At 45.9% G+C, this 15,732-nt stretch overlaps 1 protein-coding gene across 6 annotated transcripts in view; it reads right to left on the bottom strand.

Moving 5' to 3' along the window:
* The window catches only part of CACNB2 (calcium voltage-gated channel auxiliary subunit beta 2), a 462,222-nt gene that overhangs the window by 140,127 nt on the left and 306,363 nt on the right, over positions 1-15,732 (bottom strand). For all 6 annotated transcript variants that reach the window (XM_075315584.1, XM_075315586.1, XM_075315587.1 and 3 more), the window contains one exon: positions 14,257-14,376. In XM_075315584.1, coding sequence (XP_075171699.1) covers positions 14,257-14,376 — 120 coding nt within the window. The remainder of the gene's footprint in view (positions 1-14,256; positions 14,377-15,732) is intronic.

Below are 15,732 nucleotides of genomic sequence, written 5' to 3' on the forward strand. Positions count from 1 at the left end.
AGGGTTGCCCTAGCCTGAGAGCCAGTTTAGGCTACCCTGGACCTAGTTATCCCGACCCACCCCGTGACAGTTGGACCCCCACAATCATAAAGTGGTGCAAGATAATAGCAGATCATGGGAAGGGAAAACAATCCAGGACTGGCGCCAACTCCAGGCAAACCTGTACAATGCATATCTCATGGCTCAGTTTGGGCATTCGATCCGATGACCTATGGTTTCTTGGTCGGTTCCTCTGTCTACTGGGCTATTTATCTTCCTTGTACCCATGCTGATGGTTCTTATGGTCTTTGTTTTCCTTTCTTGGTTGGCTTCTCTCCAGGTGTTTCTCATTTTCCCATTATTGTTTGCCAAATACCATCTGGGTTGGGTTATAGATGTTCACCTCTCACTGCACTTCCTTGCTGGCTATATCTGTGGACTTGTTTCTAGGAATTCCAGCCCTTCAGTTTAGGGGTTTACCAGTGAAGTAAACACCAGTTGAGTGTCTGCTGTGAGTTGGAGTGTTTTCCGTCCCAGCACCAAATTCTTTCACCTTATTTGAACCTGTTTCAGTTTATCTCACTTCGGATTTCTGTTTGTTCCGGCACACTTTCCTCTCCATTTGTAGGCAGTGTGTGATGGCCTCCCCTCTGGTCTTTCAGGAGGTACGAGACACCCCTCAACGGCCTTCCAGGGAGCTAGGTCCGAGGTGGTGCTATTAGTTGTGCAGCCTAGGGTCTTTTAGTCTGTACAAAGACCAGTTGAGTGCAATTGCACCTTCCCAATTTCCATTACCTGTGTGTGAGTCATTTATCTTCATAACAACATGTAGGGTGCGGGCTCAAGAGCAAAGCCTATTCCATACAACGTGGGTGCTGACTGCTCTACTCAAGCACCCAAGTACAATGAAGTCAATGGGGAACTTGAGCATTTTTCCCCATTGACTTCCATTGTACTCGGTGCTTGAGTCGCACCCATCTGATCATTCAACTGCTATTAACGAGCACCGAGCATGCTAGTGCTCACTCTTCACTAGTAATGATGAAAACTAAAACTTGACCCGCAAAAACAAACAAACAATAGAACTCTTTCAAAACCAATATAAAAAAATTATAGCACTTGCAGGGTGAAAAAGAAAAACTGAAATCAAAGTGGGGTCCAACTGCAACTGGACGATGGGTGGGGGGATGAGCTGTGACACCACCTAATGTGAATGGTGGATCCTGTGTTATCTACTGTAAATAGAGATGTTATTAGTCATTGTGCAGGAGAAGGAGGTGAGCTGTGACACCACCTACTGCAAATGGTGCATCCTCTGTGAGCTACTTTATATAGAGATGTTATCTGATATTATACAAGGAGGAGGTGAGCTGTGACATCACCCATTAACAGTGGATCTCATGTTATCTAATTTATATAGAGGTGTTATTAGTCATTCTAGAGGATGAGGAGGAGGTGAGCTGTGACATCACCTATTGTGAATGATAAATCTTGTGTTATCTACTGTATATAGAGGCATTATCAGTCATTGTACAGGAGGAGGTGGGCTGTGAAATCTCCTTTTGTGAATGGCGGATTGTGTGTTTTCTACTGTATAAAGAAGTGTTATAAGTCATTGTACAGAAGGGGAAGGAGGTGAGCTGTGACATCACCTATTGTGATTTGTGGTTTCTAAGTTACCCACCTTTATATAGAGGTGTTTTAAGTCAATGAACAGCAGGAGGAGAAGGTGAGCTGTGACATCACCTATTGCGAATGGCGGATACTGTCTTATCTACTGTTTATACTGTATTATCATTCATTGTACAGGAAGAGGAGGAGGTGAGCTGTGACATCACCTATTGTGAATCGTGGATCCATTATCTACTGTTTATAGAAATATTATCAGTCATTGTTCAGGAGAAGATGGGGGAGATGAGCTGTTACATCACCTACTGTGAATGGTGGATCCTGTGTTATCTACTGTGTACAGAGGTGATATCAGTCATTGTATAGGAGGAGGTGAGCTGTGACATCGCCAATTGTGAATGGTGGATCCTGTGTTATGTACCGAATACAGAGGTGTTATCAATCGTTATAATCCTGTCTGTGTTCTTAAAGTGGCTACTGAAAAGTTATCTGTAGAGTAGAGGAAGCATGAACATTATCATATGCCGATGACACGCAGATCTACCTCTCTGGACCTGACATTACCTCTCTACTAACCAGAATCCCACAATGTCTCTCTGCTATTTCATCCTTCTTCTCTGCGCGATTCCTAAAGCTTAACATGGACAAAACAGAGTTCATTATCTTTCCTCCTCCTCACTCATCTCCTCCAACAAGCCTTTCCATCAAACTTGATGGCTGCTCACTCTCCCCAGTCTCACAAGCTCGTTGCCTTAAAGTAACCCTCGACTCTGCTCTATCCTTCAAGCCACACATCCAAGCCCTCTTCACCTCATGCAGACTACAACTCAAAAATATCTCCTGTATCCGTGCTTTCCTTAACCAAGAATCAGCAAAAACATTAGAACATGGCCTTATCATCTCCCGCCTCGACTACTGCAACCTCCTGCTCTCTGGCCTCCCTTCCAACACTCTTGCACCCCTCCAATATATCCTAAACTCTGCGGCCCGCTTAATCCACCTCTCCCCTCGCTATTCCCCAGCCTCACCACTCTGCCAATCCCTTCACTGGCTTCCCATCACCCAACGACTCCAGTTCAAAACACTAACCATGACATACAAAGCCATCCACAACCTGTCTCCCCCTTACATCTGTGACCTAGTCTCCCGGTACCTACCTGCACGCAACCTCAGATCCTCACAAGATCTCCTTCTCTACTCCCCTCTCATCTCCTCTTCCCACCATCGCATACAAGATTTCTCCCGTGCCTCCCCCATACTCTGGAACGCTCTACCTCAGCATATCAGACTCTCCCCTACCGTGGAAAGCTTCAAGAGGAACCTCAAGACCCATCTCTTCCAACAAGCCTACAACCTACAATAGCCCTCAGTCCAGTAGACCACTGCGCAACCAGCTCTGTCCTCACCTATTGTACCATCACCCATTCCCTGTAGACTGAGCCCTCGCGGGCAGGGTCCTATCTCCTCCTATACCAGTCTGTTTTGTACTGTTGATGATTGTTGTACATATACCCTCTTTCACTTGAAAAGCGCCATGGAATAAATGGCGCTATAATAATAAATAATAATATCTTAGTTACCATATTGAATTTAAAACAATTTTTTTGCATTTTTTAAAAATTATCTAAAGTTCCAAATGGTTAGAAAACATTTATCTGCAACAAAGGAGCAGATCTATTGTAAATCTTAGATGTGCACATACAGTCTGATATCTGAAAGGACTCTGGGGATATTAATAGTGCAGTGTTTGAGAAATTACCGTCCTTTCCCATCTGACAGTAAAATACAGTAATCCCGATAGAAATAAGTGGTTTGTAAAAATAACTTCTGTTTAACTGACTATTAGCATGGAGAGTAATACATCTGCAATCCGTGAGCAGCAGCGGCAGACAGCCGGGAACGGTCCCTCTCCCTCCATACGCTGCCATCTCTGTGCCAAGCTCTCGCAGCTGCCCGACGGAGACAGGAAGCTTTCCGTGACAATCACCACCTTCTCCTGAAATTACTGAGTAATTAGTAAATGCGGCTCTCTAGAAATTGTCATATTGCTTCCACAAATAGAACACACCGCTAAGGCGCCGATTCGGCTTTTGCAATGTATCCGCGCAACTAAAAATATAAATGCGCTGCCAAATTCCCATAGAAACAAGGAGCGCGTCGCTGCTTAACACAAAGAAACAAATCTTAACCACGTAACGTGTTACATCAGGCTGACTGCAGCTTGCGTCTGTATTATACCTGCAAGATACAGTATACAGCGTGACACACGGAGTGATGACTCTAAGGGGTACTTTGCACGTTGTGACATAGCTAGTGCTACTGAGATATCGTCGGGGTCAAATCGAAAGTGACGCACATCCGGCGCCGATAACGATGTCGCAACGTGTAAAGCCTAGATGCGCCGATAAACGATCGCAAAAGCATTGTAAATCGGTGATCTGTGTAGTATCGGCCATTTTCATAATGTCGCACCAATAGAAGATACGATGTTGTTCCTTGTTCCTGCGGCAGCACACATCGCTGTGTATGAAGCCGCAGGAGCGAGGAACATCTCCTTACCTGCCTCCACCGGCTATGCGGAAGGAAGGAGGTGGGCGGGATGTTTACGTCCCGCTCATCTCTGCCCCTCCGCTTCTATTGGCTGCCTGCCGTGTGACGTCGCTGTGATGCCGCACGACCCGCCCCCTTAGGAAGGAAGCAGGTCGCCGGCCAGAGCAACGTCGCAGGGCAGGTAAGTGCATGTGAAGCTGCCGTAGCGATAATGTTCGCTACGGCAGCTATCACAAGAGATCGCATGTGCGACGGGAGCGGGTACTATCGCGCTCGGCATTGCTAGCCGATGCTAGCGATGTCGCAAAGTACCCCATAGTCGCATCAGGCTGAGAAGAATGTGAGAATGAATACCATTATTCTAGATAGCATCTGCCAGAAGGAGATGTCACCCAACTTTCCTGGCATCTTAAATGGCACCACTGAATAGTCATGTGTGCAGTCATTATGTAGCACTTCTGAACCCTTCAGGGCACTACTTCGTCCTGCATCCTGTCACAGATGCAGGGCCTACCCCCAAGGACCTGGAAGACCAGTGCCGGTACCAATCAAAACACATAACATCCCCAGTTCCCTCACCCAGACAGGGATGACTGACTAGTTGGGGACCCAATGGATGGCCACCAAAGGGTGGAGCCAGTCCAGCCGACTAGCCAACACGGGATGGGGGGGGGACAGACAGAGAGACAGTCAGTGGTGACAGTTTGAGGAGACGGATGTGTCTCGAGACGGGGTCGTGTAACTGTGGCCTGACTGGTACAGGAGAGTGGTTGCCAGGGAGGGTACGACGAGGTACCTCTGGAACCAAGGCACCGACGGGGCACAGGGCCCTAGGTTAGGTGAACGCTTCAAGCTGCCAGACAAATACCTGCACAGAAAGGGGACCTTCATGGACCACACTGATCCAAGAATCCGGGGGGCACCAGCAGTAAAGATTGAGCCAGGGACCGGAACAGAACACTGACCTGACAATGTTCACACTGCCCGCCGTACGGACCAGAACCTGACGACCAACAGGAAGGGACACCCAGACGCTCCAAGCCATGGGGTTCCACAGAACAACAGAGAGGTGCGGAGGAAAGAAGCCATCAGGGTACTACACCGGCACTGGGACTACAGGAACCAGGGGTCTGAACCAGCCGTCCTGCGACACCATCTGCTGTGAGTGAAATCCAAGCTGCACTGCATCCCCATCGTGTGGTCTCCGTTCTTTCCACGCCGCACCCCATCATCTACATCCTGGGGCTCAGTCCTACTTGTGGAGGGCCCAACATCCCAGCTGCCATCACCACCAGCCCCATTGGAAATAGGCTGTGCAGCGGCGGCTCCAACTACCTATCCGCAACCCGCAAGTGGTGTCATGACAAACTCTTTCATCTCCTGTGTATATATATCCCTTTTAAAAGCTACCCCTAGGGTCAAGGAACCAGGCAGTGGCCTCAGCACATCTGTGGCACAGCATCCCCGTACATATACGGCCTGGCACCTAGTACCCCATAGCCCAGGGGCGTCACAACTATGCGTTACAAAAAGCATCATGTGAATTCTTCCTATGTGACTATTGCGACGAATCACCTTTACTACTACTTTACTGCAGTTTTTGTTGCATTTTTGTTATGTGGTGTTTATGTGGTGTTTATGTGACTCATTAGATGTCACTCCAGCGTCAGACTCTGTTCACTCTGCAGAGTCTGACAGGCAACCTTATGTCTTCTAGTTGTTCAGCCAGAGCTGGGCGTCGGCTGTTTCATGTGCTCTGTTCCTCAGTCCTGCAGGAGTTAATTCCTGCTGATTTGGGGAACTGTGCTGGGAGCTCAGGTTGCCAATTACCAATCACAGTCGTCTACTACTATATCCTGGATCTCACTACTCAGCGCCGATTATAGCTTCAGCGTTTGCTCTAAGCGATACCGGTCTTCTAGGTGAACCTGCTGATGGTGATCTTGATATATCTTGTGATATTGAGTGGTGTGAATGTTCCCCTGTTGTATATTACTTCATTCCCTTTTTCTTTACTCCGCTGTCCACATATTGTCTCTCCTGTGCGTTTTGAGTCCACTGTGTACCAGTTTCCGCTCTCCCTTGTCCGTGTCAATTTGTGGGGTTTCATTATTGGGTGTTCCAGCCCGCCCCGAGGGTTGGGGAGACGGGGAGTAAGATCAGGGCTTGGACATCAGTCAGGGTCATGCTGGGGGCTCGGACCTGGCTACTATTAAGCCTACCTCCGAGATAAGGGACAGTGCAGGGTCTCGAGTTTGAGGGCCAGCGTAAGGGCCCGTTACCTGTCAGTGCATACTCCATGATAATTTTTTAGCAACAAAAAACACCTCCCATATTATAATGAAAAGAACGGTCTACTACTTGGATATAGTATTCCCAAAATATTAAACACCTGTCCCGGGATGTTCCAACGCTGGCATGACATTGATATGCTATGTGATCAGCAGATGCGGACGCTGTTCTCGGATAAAACTTGGACATCCAAGGGGAGGTAAAGGAACTGCTAAATGAAAAAAAAGAAAAATACAGCTAACTCTCAACCTAGCACTCCAGCGCAAAGGAACAAATAGGTAAATGTGAAGAAAGTCTTGAAAGGACGAAAATCCAGCTTCACGGCGAGTGATGAGGTAAAAATAGACATCAATGTCAATGGAAAGATTAAAAAAAAAACATGTTTCAAATGATAAACATTCTTAATCATGATTACAAATGTTTATCATTCGAAACGCAAATTTCTTTTTCAGTCTTTCTGTTGACATTAATGTCTATCTTTTACCTTTAAATTTTTATTTTGTCTACACAGGGTTAAGCTGGATTTCTCGTCCTTTCAAACTTTCTCCATAAGAACTGCTGTCTATTAACAGTCACTCGTTGGTTGCAGTGCTCACGTGGCACAACAATGTCATGGAAGAACCAAAAGACCAAGTGCTGATGTAGCGCCCCTGAAGCCTTCAGGGAGCTACAAGGTACTGCATCCCTACCAGGATGCAGGGCCTACCCCCAGGGACCCAGAGACCAGTGCCGGTAACAACAAAACATTCCAGTTAATCCCTGTTTTTCCCCAAATTCCCCATAGACTGGTACCAGGCTAGGGTTGGACCAATGGATAGCCGCCTAGAGGTGGAGCCAATCCAGTCCACTAGACCACCAGGTTGGAGGGACAGACAGTGGACAGTCAGACAGTGAGAGAGAGAGAGAGGACAGTGAGTCGGTGACGGAGAGAGCGAGTGGAAGCACTGACAGGAATGTGACAGTGACCTGAGGGCCCAGGCGTGTGGTTGCCGGTGGAGTACGGTGCAGTGAACCACAGCACCAACAGGGTACAGAATCCTAGGTCAGGCAAAGGCTCCAGGCAGACCTGATAAAATCTGCACAGTGAGGGGACCATCAAGGACCTCACTGACCTTGAGGTTCGGGACACAGTAGCAACACGAGAACCGGGGAACAGGACCAGAGACTCCATCCCCACAGGGGTCACGCTACAGTCATACAGACTACCGTTGAGAGACTACCAGGAGGGGACCCCCAGACGCTCCAAGCCACGGGGACCCACCAACCAAAGACAGGTGCAGGGGAAAGAAGCCACCAGGTCACTAAACCGGCACTGGGACTAAGGGGACCTGAGGTCAAGACCAGCCTTCCTCGGGTGACCAGTTTCCATCTGACTGTGAGTAAAGAAACCAATTACACTGCAACCCTTTGTGTGGCCTACCTTCTTTCTACACCCACATCACCTATCCTCTGGGGCCTGGCCCTGCTTGCGGAGGGCCTAACATCCAGGCTGCCACCAACACCAGCCCCAGTAGCGAGGACTGTGCAGCAGCGGCTCCATCCACATAGCCACAAACCGCAAGTGGCGTCACGTATAAATTTTCATTTAAATTCCCCTGTAAATATACCCCTTTTAAAAAGCGTCCCCAGGACACGGAACCGGGCAACGGCCACCAAGTGACATCTCCCCAGCAGTACACCGCCCGGGACCGAGTACCCCATAGCCCTGGGTGACACACTGACATGAATGGAACATTGGTTAATATAGTATTTAGAAAAAAAGTTTGTGCAAGTAGATGGCCCAGAGGGTATGTTCACATACAGTAAAGTAATTACAGTCCGATGGGCCCTGGTGCGAAATTTGAATGTTGGACCCAACTTGCATATGGTCAGATATAGGAGCCTTTATTGCATTCTAATCCTATAAAGACACACATGCCCCCCCCCCACCAAAATGTAATAATAGTTGCACAGATTTAGTGCAGCCTCATATTATGCCACAATTTTGTGACTTATTTTTGTGGCTTTTTGCATGTATAGGTTTGAAGAATCAGGCCCATTTTGCTAATGTTTTGATGTGACTATTGATGCTTTTTTGCATTATTTTATGTGTTGTTAATTATAATATGGGGTATAGTAATGGAGTGTTTTTTAGTTTTGGGTATTTTTACACATTTAAGCAGCAAAAAGTCACAAATAAAACTCTGAAGAAGCATCATGTTGATTCTTTGGTACATTTTTTACATGTAAACAAGTATTTAAAAAAAAACAAAAACTTTAAAACTGGGGAAAAAAATTGAACCTGTGCATTATGGACACTTTTTTTTCATTCAAATGACCCGGAAACTTGTTGCAAGCAGATTTGGAGCATTTTTTAATGTGAATTTTGGAGCAGAATCTGCACCAAAGACAGTATAGCTACAATGTTTTTGAGGAGTTTTTGGAGCAGAAACTGTCCAAATTTCTTCCCCAAAAATCAGGAGCTTTGCCTCTATCTGCTCCCTTCACTCCTTAACATAGAATTAATATATCAGTAGGAATTGTCATGTCATATCTGAATAATGTAAAAAAGAAATACAGAAGATCCCCAAACAGAATGTGAGGCTTTAAAGGTTCAATTTTATTTGGAGACTATTGCATGTCCAAATCTTAAAGGGAACCAACCACCTGGATTTTCGTATATAACCTAAAGCCAGTTCTATACTGGCACTATCAGGCTGATTCTATACATACCTTTAGTGGTCAGCTTGGATGCTTAGGTCTTGAAATCCAAGAAAGTAAAGTTTATAAAATCATCAGCTTCTTGAGTGACAGCAGCCGAGGATCAGATAATATCTGGGGATATTCATAGTTATCCCCTCACAGTGTTAGATATAGCATAAGTATTATAAAATCGATGTAACTTTTCACTTCCAGGACCTGTGTGAGGTCATACCCATGTGACTAGAAGGAGCAGGGCCTCAGCCAATAAGAAAATGTTGCTTCGTAGTATCAGCTTTGTTGGCTGAGGCCCCGCTCCTTCTAGTCATATGGGTCTGACCTCACACAGGTCCTGCTAGTGAAAAAGTAAATCGATTGTATAATACTTATGCTAATTCTAACAAGGGGAGGCGACAACTATGAATACCCGCCAGATATTATCTGATCCTCAGCTGCTGTCACTTAAGAAGCTGATGATTTTATAAACTTTACTTTCTTGGATTTCAAAACCTAATATCCGAGCTGACAACTACAGGTATGTAGAGAATCAGCCTGATAGTGCCAGTATAGCACTGGCTTTAGGTTATATACGAAAATCCTGGTGATTGGTTCCCTTTAAGTCCATTAAAGACATTGGACTAAAGTCGGCCAAACCCACCAATATCGGTTGGCCAACAGTGCAATATGTATGGAGGTCTCCTGACTGAGATGATGTTGAGGATTGAGGATCCGGCCTGTTGAATTTCCAATGGCTTATCCTTTGGTTCTACCGAAAATAAGCTTCCAGGTTGGTCTGGGGGACACCCAGGAGTCTGGAGAACAGAGAAGGGGTCTCTTAGCCGAGCATTTCTGTATGAGAGGGGGGAAGTCAGGGGAAATATCTGTAGGCAGAGCAATTGTTCAGTCGACTGCTATTGAATGTGTACAGGGTCCTTTAGACAATCTCTACACCTCGACCATCTTTCTATACAGTTAGAATACGGAATATCTGAGGTTACAGGGCTGCACTGATGATCGCTATGGCAACAGACGATGGATGGCGGTAGATGCCACCTCATGACTGGAGACCCTCGGCCCCGCTGTGCACCAGTTGTCTCCCAGTCAGCATCTGTGTTAGCTTTACAGAACGCCTCCGCTACCTAAAGTGAAAACATTTCAGGCGCAGACATGAGAAATAAAAAAGGCCTTGGCTTTGATGTGATTTCTTCAGCTTCTACTGTGACAGCTATGCCAGAGGTAATAAATATTGTATGGAGTCTGTCCCAGTACCGCCGCATCTCGGAGCTGCATTCCCATAGCAACCCCGTGCTAGATTTACTTGTATAGAAATAAATATACTATTTGACTGCAATGTCTTCTTATTTCCAGATCCTTTCCGCAGACAAGGTGCCTCGTACATCCGGAAACCACTGATCGTCCCATCTTACGCTAATCGGTAGTAGGTAACAGAATGACAGACCTGCTCTAGGCCGCGTCCTCTGCAGACTCTCTAAAACAATCATTAGTAGCCTGGCAAACCTGCCAAAAGTGGTGGTGGTCTTCAAATTACATCCAAAATTATACCTCGCAGATCTGAAGGACAGGAAAGAGGGACACACATTGTGGAGCACGCAATGTCACATTTCTTAACTCCTTAGTCACACCTCTAACTCTAACTGTGTCCTGTGCTGCCCACACAGAATCAATGACCTCAGGGAAGTTCCTTATGTACCCACACAGTTTAATACCCCTTTTATGACCCCATGTGCATACCCCTGTAAAATCAGGTCAAAAGTGTTGAGCGAGCATTACGATGCTCGGGTGCTCGGTACTCGTAACTAGTGATGAGCGGGCACTACCATGCTCGGGTGCTCAGTACTCGTAACTAGTGATGAGTGAGCACTACCATGCTCAGGTGCTCAGTACTCGTAACTAGTGATGAGAGAGGACTACCATGCTTGAGTGCTCACTATTCGTAACTAGTGATGAGCGGACACTACCATGCTTAGGTGCTCGGTACTTGTAACTAGTGATGAGTGAGCACTACCATGCTTAGGTGCTCGGTACTTGTAACTAGTGATGAGTGAGCACTACCATGCTCGGGTGCTCAGTACTCGTAACTAGTGATGAGTGAGCACTACCATGCTCAGGTGCTCAGTACTCGTAACTAGTGATGAGAGAGGACTACCATGCTTGAGTGCTCACTATTCGTAACTAGTGATGAGCGGACACTACCATGCTTAGGTGCTCGGTACTTGTAACTAGTGATGAGTGAGCACTACCATGCTTAGGTGCTCGGTACTTGTAACTAGTGATGAGTGAGCACTACCATGCTTGGGTGCTCGGTACTCGTAAATAGTGGTGAGTGAGCACTACCATGCTCGGGTGCTCGGTACTCGTAACTAGTGGTGAGTGAGCACTACCATACTCACGTGCTTGGTACTTGTAACAAGCAGTTGGATGCTCGGATGTGCGTGACTCGGATCAACGAGGAACTTGAGCATTTTTCCAGGAAATCTGAAAAAAATGCTTGAGTACCCCATTGACTTCTATTATACTGAGGTACTCGAGTCGTGCCCATCCGAGCATTTAACTGCTCATTACAAGACCTGAGCATATGAGCATGGTAGTGCTCGCTCATTAATACATGTCATCCTTTATGTTCATAACATGTGCAGGGTTCTTTAGGAGATCTCCTTGAAAATGCACCACATGTATCTAGAAGGCACCATTGGTATGTTCTGTCTTCTCTGTATTTTTATTATATGTAACAGCATAGTAGACCGCACTTTTCCAAACAGAAATCTCCAGTAATAATATATACTGTGTGGCAAATGTTTACAGCATAACTCTTCCAGACCAGAACATTCAGAACACTTCCGGAAAATGGAACGGCCTCCTAAATCCTTGAAGAGTTGTTAAACCTTCCAAATCCAAAAACAAAGCTTCCCAGAAACCAGTGAATATATTAGGTCTTTTGTGTCCGGTTGTACCTAATACTGTATATATAGTTGCTACACATTCTCTATGCTTGTGAAATACCCCTTAAAAACAGACACCTCCCCCCCACCCGTGGTTTTGTTTATCTAATGAACAATGTGAGGATCTCAACAAAAAAATCTAAGCTTCTTGGACAGTGTGTGTGACAAAAGGGGAGAAAGTGATATATTCAGGATAACAGAGAGCATTACTGAATTCTCAGGAGAGTAACTTGGAACTCGAGGGTCGGTCCCAAAGCAGAAAGTCCAACAGGGCCTCCAACTATCATCGTTTTTCCATATCATTGGTCTTCTCATATGGGACAAAGGGACCTTTTGAAAACTCGTAGGCATTAAGGTCCAGACGTGACTGCAAACCATACTTAGATTTCATGGAAGTATCACCCATAAAGAATATGTTTCCTACATAGAGATGGTAAATTATACTCCACAAGGATCTGCTGCCCATCAGATCCGACCAATGCCACCTTTAAAGCTTCAATCTATAGGTGGCCATTACATCCACATGATCACAATAATCTACATCTCCCAGAGAGGACACACATAGGCCAAACTTTTTAAAACCATAAAGAAGTAGTTCCTTCCTGTACATTTATGGCATACCCACTGCATGCCCATTCACAGCCACTTAACCATTCCTGGTGACTCGTGATAGGGCTCTGTCCTAAAGAAAAATTCAGATCCCAGTGGTGGGACCTGGATCTATCAAACATATATAATGCATCCTATGGATATGTCAAATGTACGAGAGCGGACAATTCTTCAAAGAGGTTGTTAACTAACGATATATTGATGACCTGTACTAAGGATAAGTCATACGGTAATTGTCAACAAACCTTATTTAGACACAAATATACATTAGGGAAAAGTTGAAGGAACCCACCATTTTTAAAGAGACCTGCCAAACGCCCAATACTTATTGGGGGACTTTTGACTTCCCAATGAAGGCTGCCTCCCCTCTCATTAGGGGAGGTGCCTGCGCAATGCCTCTAGTTAGTCAGTCAGTCTCCAGTCTGCTAGCTAGCTAGTTGTCAGGTCCTGAGCTTCTGTCCTGTTATCCTTGTTTCTGCCTCCAGTACTTGCCTTCCCATACCTGTGTACCCCTGCCGTGTTCACCATTCTTGCCCATACCTGCCTGTCCAGCCTGCCACAGTCACCCCACCTGTACCCGTCTATTCCTGAGTCTGTCACCTGTTCTGGGTGTCAGCTGCCACAGTCCCGCTCACTTCCGTGGGAGTGATGCCATGTGTCTGCCTCGCGGTGGGTGCTTAATCAAACCCCTCCCACTAAGGGGTAAGCCCGGGGTCCCCCTGTGGGTCCACTAATCCCGCTCGCTGCCACTACACGGGCCATGAGCGTTATAACGGCAAATAATGAGGAAAAGAAGATTCATAATTTGAACATGCCCGTTCCTTTATCATAACCGGTGCCAAAACATAAGGGGGTCGGAGGGATTAGCTATCGGTAAGTGTTCAGTTATCTTAGTTGTAGGGTTTCTACTTCTTTCCCCTATGTATGGCATAAGAAAACAAATCATTGGGCAGTCGCTTGCAACCATCAAAAGCATCACGGAAATACGGCGGCTACAAGTGAGCGGCGGCACAAAAAGATATTACAAGTAGGAATAGCGAACTGCACGGTGCTCGGTAAGCCTAACGAGTATTTTGATGCTCAGATGCCGGTACTAGTTTACAGAGTATAATTGAAGTCAATGGAAAGTCTTCAGGAAAAAAGCTTGAGTTTCCCGTTGACTTCCATTATACTCTGTAAACGAGTATCGATCACCAAAATGCTCGTTAGGCTTACTGAGCACTAAAATGCTCATTAGGCTTACCGAGCACCAAAATGCTTATTAGGCTTACCTAGCACCCGAGCACCAAAATGCCTGTTAGGCTTACCGAGCACCAAGCGGGTCACTCATCCCTAATTACAACTTTTTAAAACATTAAACAGAAAATTTGATCACAAGAAGTCGCTCCACGTCTTATCAGAATGCTCCATGAATTTGCGTTCCAACATGTAGAGTTCCAATCATGCCCCTTCACTTCCTGCTCTATCCATCCTCTTTGCCAGCCATTATATTTTTTTTTTATACCCATCCTGTAATGCTCCGTCAGACATGCTGATAACAATATGTCAGATGCTGTACCTTGGCCTTCTCCAGCTGTGCCTGGGCCTGCCGCTCTGCCTCCCTCCGCACGGCCTCCCTGTCTTCCTCCAAAGAGACATCAGAATCAGATGGACGGCTGGTATAGGAGTCCGCCGAACCCTGGGGAGAAGAAGAGGAGAATATTATAATGGCTGTGCATGGCGTTTTACAGGAACCACCATTGTGGGATTAATAATACAGAATAAACAAGGACTGGAGCAGCTCATCGACTTCCCACATTATACGAGCTGTTTTGACTATTAATCACGAGGCGTGTAATCTCGCCGAAGAGAGATCTCTATTCTCACTGTTTCTGTGCTCATTTGTGCATCTCTAATCTGATTCCAGATCAAAACAGACCATGTAACACATGCTATTAAACAAACAGTTAAAGGCAAACATAAAACAAAATGTGCTGTGTTGGCTGAGAGGCTCATGTCTGCCAATCACAGTACCGTTCACTGTCCGTGCCACCCGAGGCTTCGGAACAGATTCTCTGCCCCTCCATTGTTTTCATCACTCTACTAGGAACATTCACTATACTTAAAGGAATTGTCTATTTCTGACATTTATTTCTTGATTGTGAGTCATACTGATATTAAAAGTAAGAATCCAATTTCTCTGTGGAACAAAATACCATTGGGTGCCAATGGTCATCCATTGACGTTAGCGTTGAGGTGCCTCAGTCCAGAGCTGGCATGACTATAGAAAAAAAGCGTTCAAAGAGGGATTATGGGCACGGGACCCTTTGTATTTGTTCAGTGTGATAGGTTGCTCTTCCCTTTTTAGGGGTTTGACTGATTCTTCATTCTGGAGGAGAGCCAATATCTCTACCTTTTCTCATGAAGAACTTCCTGTAAATAAGTCTTTGTATCCCAGTTGGGTCTCGTTAATAGGAACCAATACCCTCTCCTTATATCAATATGCCACATTAGAGGAAATTAAAAGAAGTTAGATTTGGGCCACCCTAGTCTGGCATCTAATCTGGGCTTCCTTGACCAGGGCAGTCTTCACTTCTATGGCCGGCATCCTCTGCCCAACTTCCTGATGTTGAATGTGGCCTCTTCACTAGATTTCACACAATGCTATGACGTAAGTCACGATATCGCATGGCCTAATAAACACCACAGATAGCAAGGATGGTAGTCGCAGAATTAAGGCCTGGCTGCAATGGAGGATTGGACTGGATGGTGGAACAAGTCAGAAGAAATCTTTTTGCTCAACTGTAATAGACATCCACTTTAAACAGGCTGTGTCATTTTGAACATTTATGGTAACATCTATTTTAGAATGGAGACCCATCTCGCACTACAGGGAATGGACAGGTGGCCTCAGATATCCACGGGACCCATCATCTATCTGGAATACGGGGACCCATCACTCAATACAGGGAATGAAGTGGAAACCTCATGTATCCACAGCACCCATCTATTTTGAGAATGGGGACCCATCTCCCACCACAGAGAATGAAGAGGT

Source organism: Anomaloglossus baeobatrachus, chromosome 6, assembly GCF_048569485.1.
Source record: "Anomaloglossus baeobatrachus isolate aAnoBae1 chromosome 6, aAnoBae1.hap1, whole genome shotgun sequence".
In the NCBI taxonomy this organism is placed as follows: domain Eukaryota; kingdom Metazoa; phylum Chordata; class Amphibia; order Anura; family Aromobatidae; genus Anomaloglossus; species Anomaloglossus baeobatrachus.